The sequence below is a fragment of the Aplidium turbinatum genome, chromosome 17 (assembly GCF_918807975.1).
Source record: "Aplidium turbinatum chromosome 17, kaAplTurb1.1, whole genome shotgun sequence".
NCBI lineage: Eukaryota > Metazoa > Chordata > Ascidiacea > Aplousobranchia > Polyclinidae > Aplidium > Aplidium turbinatum.
Window position 1 is genome coordinate 20,929,614 of NC_137488.1, and position 9,110 is coordinate 20,938,723.

A 9,110-nucleotide genomic window follows, 5' to 3' on the forward strand; every position below is an offset into this window, starting at 1 on the left:
GTGGCACGTGTTGCGGATTATAGTTCTATTCGAAGATGTTTGAAGTGGTGTCTATTATGCAAAAATCGTATTATTTTAATGTTTATCGTAAATATATCCTCCATCTTTGGACCGTTCTGCTGGGAGTTCCTTCCAAATGCCCACCTATTGATGCACATCCCTGGAAAGGTAATTTAATACTGAATCCGATGCATGTAAAATTTAAGTGGCACGTGTTGCAAGTTATTGTTTTATTTAAGGTTTTTCGAAGGTATGTCAGGTCGCATTTTATGCCTCGCACTTATTCACGGATGACTTTTTTAGGCGGAAAGCGGAAAAACTATTCTGCCAGAATGACGGTGGTGAATCTGAAGGTGGTGAAAGTTTTGCATTGGGTTGAAAAGAAAACATTTGGAAAAGCAAAGAAGTCAGCTTGGCTACGAAATCGCAGCTGATCAAACCTATTAGTATGTCTTTCCATTTACTAATTGCGGATACAAAATAGATTGAAAAAAGATTGACGCATTTAAATAGCATCTCGGCTATAATATATAATTCACATTTTAGTACGGTATGGTAGGTTGTTGAATTACACATAAAAAGCAACGGAACCAATGTAATAATTTCTAGAAATGCATTTCAAGAGTCGTTGTTGGCAATTAAAGTAATATTGGCAAAATTATATAATTAGGCTACCATAATTTCTAGTGTGACCCAGAAAAAAATGAATACTTGCATACCGTAGTTCTAGTACGCTACGGTAGGCTATACTTCATTGCTATATTTCTATTGCACAGGTAACCAAACTTGCTTAAACACTAAGCAAAAGCGCTGGATTCGTTACTGAGTCAAACTGGCTTAGCTTTAATGTCGCTTCTTGATGCTTGAAAAAATATGCTCATTTTCCGCATGCTTTGTCTTCAACTCGTCATGTGTGTCTTTAACTTCATTCAACAACATTTCATAGCACAGCTCACATTGCGGTGTCACAGCACTAGGATCTCAGATAAAAATGTACTCCAAATTTTTAATAAATAGTTCAGAAACCTTGAATTGTGAACTTTCAGTAGGCCTACATATAGTTCACAATTGCCGTGATTTAGTAAAGGTGCTGACTTGAATGACTAGCAAAACTGCTAATAAAGCAATATTTGATTTTGATAGAAAAGTCAAAGAAATGCATATACGACGTAATCATATGCGTATTTTGCATGATGCAGTCATCCCCTCGATGTTAGGGTTAAAGCAAATTCATAGAAGAAAAACAAAGTTTATTTATAAATCAATTTACAACACCCCCATTTTGGCAGGCTTACAGTAGATAGTCTCTGCAGGACTCATAGTTTGAGTAACACTGTTGTATGACATTGATTAACTTCAAGGCAGTGGCTATTTGACCGGCTCCGGTCTTTGAATCTGAAACACTATTTGACCGGTCATGACGTCATTACATAAGTACTTTTTTCTTTTTCTCTTTCAAAGCAAAAGACGTGAAGCGCCGATATAAAGTTCTAAATTCAACACGCTCTCTTTAACTAAGTCCGTGGCGCATACGTTGCGTCTCGGGTTGCCATTCTAGAGGGGATGAGTTCGATACTATCCGGAAGCATTGACTTTTTTTTCATTTTTTTTTATTTAAACTTTGAACCGAAGCGCATTTTTGTGATCAATTTTTAATTTGAGTAGCCTACAGCCCATTTTTTTATGTCTTTTCAAATGTGAGAAATAAAGTTAGAGTTTTTTTAATTTGCTGGAATTTGAGAATTTCTCTTGGTAATTTTCCGATCGTGATAAGTGGTCCAATTTTCCAATCGTCCATTTTTTTTAAAAGAAAATTACATTTTTGCTCTCAAGTTAGTTATAGCCTATACAATACTTCTTTAAAAAATATAACTAACTTGAGAGCAAAAATGTAGGGTCGTTCAGCAAACACGGTCACTTATGACGATCGGAAAATTACCCAGAGAAATTCTCAAATTCCAGCAAATTAAAAAAACTCTAACTTTATTACTCACATTTGAAAAGACATAAAAAAATGGGCTGTAGGCTACTCAAATTAAAAATTGATCACAAAAATGCGCTTCGGTTCAAAGTTTAGATAAAAAAAAAATGAAAAAAAAGTCAATGCTTCCGGATAGCATCGAACTCATCCCCTCTAGAATGGCAACCCGAGACGCAACGTATGCGCCACGGACTGAGTTGAAGAAAACGTGTTGAATTTAGAGCTTTATATCGGCGCTTCACGTCTTATGCTTTGAGAGAGAAAAAGAAAAGAGTACTTATGTAATGACGTCATGACCGGTCAAATAGTGTTTCAGATTCAAAGACCGGAGCCGGTCAAATAGCCACTGCCTAACTTCAATGATAATTTCACATGTTTATTTAGAGAGTTGGGTATTTAACAAAACAGTCATATTTTTTCGTATTAATTTTGACTTGGAAATGGCTGCTCAGAAAGAATCTTTTTCCGATCAATGTCGTGTGATTTGTTTGAATTATTTAATTGAATGCACCAAAGCAGAATCCAGTGATGATGAAGTTACAAGGTCATCATGCCACACAATACAAAGCGAAATGGAAGTATTTGATTTTGAGATAAAACGTGAGCACTGAGCATTTTACATCATCATTATAATATTAATTTTGTTAATGATTTTTTATAATGAAGTAGTTAGATTTATGCTATGTATGTACAATGTATTCATATTTTTCAGGTCATCAGAAGGTTCTTTTTCAAATAGAATATATTAATACAAAATATGTATTATATATAAAATAGATTCTATTTGAATAAGGACATTTAATATTTTATAATGCTTTTGTTGGCTATTTGATATTATTTTGAAGGTAAAAATAAAACTCTGGGCATTTATTTTCAGATTACATCACCGCTGCACAATCTTTGGCAAAGCTGTCATTAAATCTTGAAAAGTCTGCAATTGTGGATTTGACCAAAACACTTGAAACCGAGTATGTTTGAGCTAGCTTTAATATTTTGCTTTGCAGCCAGTGATATTTTCTCCACAGTTTTTGGAATGAAGTATGTGATTAGTGTTTTCAGATGATTGTTTAACTTTAGGTGTTGCCAGATTATTACTTTATATTTTGCAAAACTGACTCCTCTTAATGTTGAAAGATTTTAGGTTATCTGGACAATGAAAAACAAAGCTCTTTCCACTTTCCAGCTAATAAAGCTTATAAGCTTTCATGCATCTTTTTCAAACAAACTGCTTTGTGCTTAATACTTAAATTTTTTGGGTACCGTACCTCTAAATACCCATGGCCATTGTCAGTGTTGCAAGATGTTTTTAACTAAATTTAGTATTTACGTTTTTGAAGTCGATTCGAAATAATAGGAAGTCTCTGTCATTTGACATCCGCATAGAATCACTGATTGTAACAGTTGTGTTTGTGGTCTCTGTTTATAACGACTACTGACTTCTGGATTCTTCAGATCCTTACATTTGTGGTCTGCCAAACGCTAAAAATACACTTAATTGTTCCTTTTTGTTCCAGAGACTTAACTCAGCAGACATTCGAAGAAGCTGCAGAGAATTTATTGGCCGGTTTGTCGGTGGAGAGTTGGAATCAGGTTCGGATGCTGCAAATCGTTGCATGTGTAGCCTGCTTGTCACAAACACAATGTCATCATTGTGTGTTCATAAGGTGGTTTTAGTACTTCTGGAGCATCATGGTGTTACTGTACTTTACGTTTTGTTTTTAGGTCGCTCTCTTACTCCACTTAGTTTATAAAATGTACTGCGCGCAAGGTGTTTCGAAGTTAGACAGAGTGATCGACGTAGGAGTGCGATGTTTACGGAAATACACCAAAGAATTTGTTCAAAATCAAAATGGCTGGGTGAGTTTATATTTACAAATCAAGCTGTATGTACATGATGCAATGCGTATTTTTAAGTCTACAACCTATTAATTTCGTGCTTGTGAAGCAAATGACAGCTCATCCGTAGCAATATTGGAACTGCAAATTCAATCCACAACACTTTTCATTAAGCTGTCATTTATTGCTACACGACTGTGTGCTTATCTTTGTTTTATTTTTTGCTGTTTGTTTTTTGGTTTTGTGCTAACTGGGTCTGCTACGATTCGGCGAATCCAATTTGGCTAGTCCGAATCGGCGAGTGCCCTATTTGGCGAGAGCCCTTTTCGGCGAGTTCCCTATTACGCGATTTTTTTAATTTTTTTTTTTTAATTATCTGGTACCGTAGCCTAATTATCATTGCCGCTTTTACATCGTTTTAACGTCGCTAAACGTTAAAATAAGACCCTAACCCCAACCCCTAACTCTTACCCCAACCCTAATCCCCAACTCTAACCCCTAACACTTACCCCTAACCTCAACCCCTAACCCTAAAACCACAATGATAATTAGGTTACGGTACCCAATATTAAAAAAAAAATTCAAAAAATCGCCGAATAGGAAACTCGCCGAAAAGGGCTCTCGCCGAATAGGGCACTCGTCGAAACGGGCCATTCTGGTGCTAACTACAGACAAGCCTGCTATATGATTTTCCATTCAGGTACGTTTTAATCCTTTCAAGGTTTTGCCACCTTTTCCTGTTCATTAACGTGCTGGTAGGTCTATATCGATTTTTGTAGTTAGTATATATCTTTTTTTGTCTCGGACGCGTTAATAACGAAAAATAAAATGATATCGTCCGCCGTTTGCAAATATGAGGCTGCCACTCCAAGTACGATAAAGTCAAAGAAACAGGGTTTCCTTTTAGAAAACTGCATGAATAGGTTTGAATAACTTCTGTTTAGTTTGTTGTTTAACAAAAGAAAACCGCCGCTACTCAGCTAAATCTTGCCAACAACATGCAAATGTTGTTGTGCAGGCCACAGCAGCGTCGTCCCTGCATGGGGAAGGGGGAGGAATCATGTCCAGTGTCGTCATCGTACCACACCAGCAACAAGAGGTATGTGGCTTGTTTACTGTAGCAATCTTAGCTAACGTCATTAGTTTTGCTGTGATTATTCTGGTGGGATGGCGCAACGGATAAGGCGTTGGCTTTCCAATTATGCAAACCTGGTTCGACTCCCGGCTTCAGCTGGTTGTTGAAAACACCGCTCACCTCTACCCAGGGTGTAATAAATTGGGTGGGCGTAGTTGCTGAAGTAAAGGCGGCCGAGAGAAAGGAACTGGCCACCCTACTCTCCTTAGTGCTGAAGGCTTAGTACAATGAAAACCTTATCTTCTCATACCCGACACTTGAATCAAGTATGGGACCCCCCTTTACCTTTTATTCTAGAAAAATGTGACGAAGTATTTCATAATGTCTTAGCTAAATCCGTGGAATAGTTTTCGGCAACCTTTCCTTACCCGAACGCATGGTCTACTCTACGCCCTTTCTGTTGTATGTTCACTTTATGACACCGCAGCTGCTGTCATTGCAACAAGTTCTGGTCATGTTCACACTCTGCTCTAATGTCATCTCAGCATTTTGTTGTCGAGCTTAAGTAGGATGAGAGATACAGGATTGTGATGTTCACACCATCGTTCATCTGTGGCGTTTTGTCTTCCGATCAGTGATAACCGTTTGATTTACAAAGCGTCTAGTTAGAGCTGCCTGTTGTTTTCAAGGTTGTTGCAGTTTTCGTACTTATCTTGCAATGCACGTTAGCTTGCTGGTTACGCGACCTGCAGGCAACTCAGGAAGCCATTGAACAGGAAAGCATGCGACACTTGCTCTGCTTGCAAGGACAGCGCCAGGCCGGCACTGAATTGCCGTGCTTGTTGCGTATCCTTTCAAAGCGATTGCTTGTCAATAAAAACCGGTGGGTGGTTTAGCGGTTAGTCCGCCCGCCTCTGAATCGGTAGGCATGGGCTCGATACCTTGTCGGGTCATTCCAAAGACTTTTTAAAAATGGTACTGAATCTAATTCCTGCTTGGCAATGAAATGGATTCGGGAAATAATGTACTCAGTTGCGACTCTATGCGGCTGCATTGACACTGTCTGCTTTGTAAAGCGCTGTAGAGCGACGCATTCTGCGATGGATACAGCACTATATAAAAACAAACATTATTATATGTCAATAGTTTTTAGTGAAAATGCAACATTTCGGACAGATGTAAATCAACAGACTTTCTTTTGTAAACTCTCGAGCAGGTTGACGCCCCCCCAACCGAGTCTCCCCCATATTCATTGCTTCCTCCTATCACCGACGAGACGGAGCTGGAGAGTCTTGATTCTGCAACTCCTCCTGAACTGGTAGATCGTCCTCCCATGACAGCTTCCCTCATCCAGATGATGGGAGGAGGAGATGTCGCATCCACACTTAACTCGAATGGCAACACAGGTCAGTACGTTATAAAGGAAGATAGTAGCGGCTTGCTCTGCACTCCTGCTCCAGGAAGATCATCTTATTGTTGTAACAATTCATAGCCTGGAATCTGGTCTATCCCGCGCTTTTCAACTTTTTGGTCCCCCTTTCCACCCATTGACTTTCTAAACATATTTACTTCAGTGGTTGCTTTGAGGTTAAGGCATTTGTTGTTGTTGTTTTTTTTAAAGCGTTTCGCCTTAAAGTTGCCCATGTTCTTCTTCTAGCCTTGGCTTCCCAGGAGTTTCTTAACCCAAAAGTAGTTAGTAAGGTAAATTTGCGTTCAGAAAGTGGGCAAGGATGAACGCGTGCACTGTGCACACACCAGTTAAAGATAATGTGTGCATCCCATTGAGGTGAATCATGAATATAAAGTGGCCAACTTTCATCACAGGAGCAAGCAGTGAATGCACCGACTTCGAGCTTGTGGAATCCTCCAACAATTCCACTCCTGCGTCTCCAAAGCAACCGATGGCGGGTGAACCTGAGAAGGAGGAGGCTGAGGCTCCTAATCCTTCGCTGGCCTCGCAACTGAAACAATTCGCCCATAACATGCCCCCTGCCCAGGCCGATGAGCCGCCACAAGAGGACGCCAACGTGACGGACTACATCCCTCACATATCACTTGGTGTCGCTGCTGCGGCGGCCTGTATCGGTTTCTATATTTTGAAAAAAGCTTCTTAATGTTGATTGTGACGTCATAGCGGCCCATGAATTACAGAATGCGCTAATTTATTTGTTTTCCTCATTGTTGTTCACTGCTTTGCCTTTCGTTCAAACTTGTTCAGTGGTTGATTTATCGAAACATGTTTTTTCGCTCTGTGGTGCAATGTTTGTAAACGGCAACCTCACTGCTGCCATGGTTACCACGTAGAAATGCAGTTTCGAACAGGTCGGGAACTGCCGACCTGGCTTAGTGCAAGAATTTGTGTTTTCACGTATTTGTCGTCTTCTTATGGAATTTGAAGTTCGCGCTTTTTGTTGATGCAATATTGACCGACATGTTGTGGGATCGCTGACCACCCACGTCATCGTGCTGTCATTGTTCCGTCATAGGTGACGCTGCGAAAGCGACCGACGCGTGTGGGATGTTGCGCAACCACCTCGCCAGCTTGCCGCTGACAACACATTTGCAAGAGTGACCCTTCCTGCCGCCGTGCGGGTAGTCGCCGGAATTGTTTTGTGGATCTACATATAGTTCATGGTGACGCAAGAATGGCCAATTGATTGCCGTGATACCTCATGGTTTCATTTTGACCGTTGCTCTTGGTCCGAGCTCATTACTGGCACCAAGCGGCGCCTTTACTGTGATAACGCTTTTGTGAGAATCGCTTCGGAGTGAATAAAACCTTTGATGCAAACCCACAGACTTTATATTGCTGCAAATGCCAGGCACCTATCAATTAATTGATTGCTCTCATCAGTGAAGGAGACTATGCTCTCTGCACGTGGAATGAAGAGTTGATATAGATTACATACCCAGGGATATCTAAAGAAGGGGATACGAAGGCTTTTATTACGTCTGACAATAGAAGGGCTTTTGTTTATCGTAAATAATCTGTGTTTATCATAAAATGACAATTGGCACCGAGAGTAGTTTAATAAACTTTGATATGATAACTTGCAATGCGCTATTAGCATCAGGCCTGGATATTCACAGCATGCTCATGGTTGCTTGTTAATTCAACTACTCTTATACTTGCTTTACATCTAGCCTACTGCAAAGGCTTTGTTAAAAAAAGCAGCTTACTGGTAACTTTTCAACTGTCTTTTTAAACAAGTATTCTTTAAATATGCTCTACGTAACATTTGCTAACTGTCTTCTGTAGCTCATTGTACCAGCTGCACTACAAAACTGTCTACGATTTTAAAAAGAACCACATGTTTAAAGCACTACAAACTACCGCCCTGGTAGTGTCATGAGAATAAGGCAATCTCTGCGAGCCTTCATATCCCCTTCTCTAAATATCTCTGTAAATATCTGAAGTGTAGGGTGGCCCCTTTAACAGAACTGAAAAAAATGCAAACATTTTTGTTGGAAAGTAAATTATGTGAATGTTTCGCCGTTGACAGCGTGGCCTAGAGGAGAAGGAAGTAGTTATTTCGGAGTTGATTTTCTGCCATAACTCTTTTTTCTGTAGTTACCAAACAAAGCAAGAATCAACTCTGGCTGAGTGCTAGAAGGGTCACAATTGTGCGGTAGTCACTTAAACATTGGCTGGCGGTGTCATTGGGATTTTACTGGAAATTGACCTGTTCTAAGTTGCTGCAGAAGTGTCGCTGAGATTGTGGCCCAGAAGCCATTCGTGTCACTTGTCCATCTTGTGGTTTTACCCTCACCCGGGGTTGTTTTGTCAATATGACGAGAATAATCTCACCACTTTTCGAAAGCGCGTGGTTGTGCGTGGTTAGTACAACACAAAAATAACGTTCTTTGATGAAACCAGGGATATCTAGAGAAGGGGATATGAAGGCTCGCAGCGATTGCCTTATTCTCATGACACTACCAGGGCGGCAGTTTGTAGTGCTTTAAACATGTGGTTCTTTTTTAAATTGTAGAAAGTTTTGTAGTGCAGCTGGTACAATGACCTACAGAAGACAGTCAGCAAATGTTAGGTAGAGCATATTTAAAGAATACTTTTCACAAAGACAGTTAAAAAGTTACCAGTAAGCTGTTTTTTAACAAAACCTTTGCATTAGGCTAGATGCAAAGCGAGTATATGGGTACCGTAGTTGAACCCTTTGAGGACCATTAATTTTCCTCAAAAAAATATTTATGTAGAATTTG

The 9,110-nt window shown here is 39.8% G+C and overlaps 1 protein-coding gene across 1 annotated transcript; it reads left to right on the plus strand.

Annotated features, from left to right (window-relative positions):
• The first annotated feature begins 2,369 nt into the window (after positions 1-2,369).
• LOC145786702 (uncharacterized) lies at positions 2,370-7,681 on the plus strand. Its single transcript, XM_082598420.1, has 7 exons — positions 2,370-2,581; positions 2,859-2,949; positions 3,496-3,571; positions 3,704-3,838; positions 4,836-4,916; positions 6,109-6,298; positions 6,717-7,681. Exons 1-7 carry the CDS (start codon positions 2,422-2,424, stop codon positions 7,004-7,006), a joined length of 1,023 nt encoding a protein of 340 aa, XP_082454546.1. The 5' UTR covers positions 2,370-2,421; the 3' UTR covers positions 7,007-7,681.
• The last annotated feature ends 1,429 nt before the right edge of the window (positions 7,682-9,110 follow it).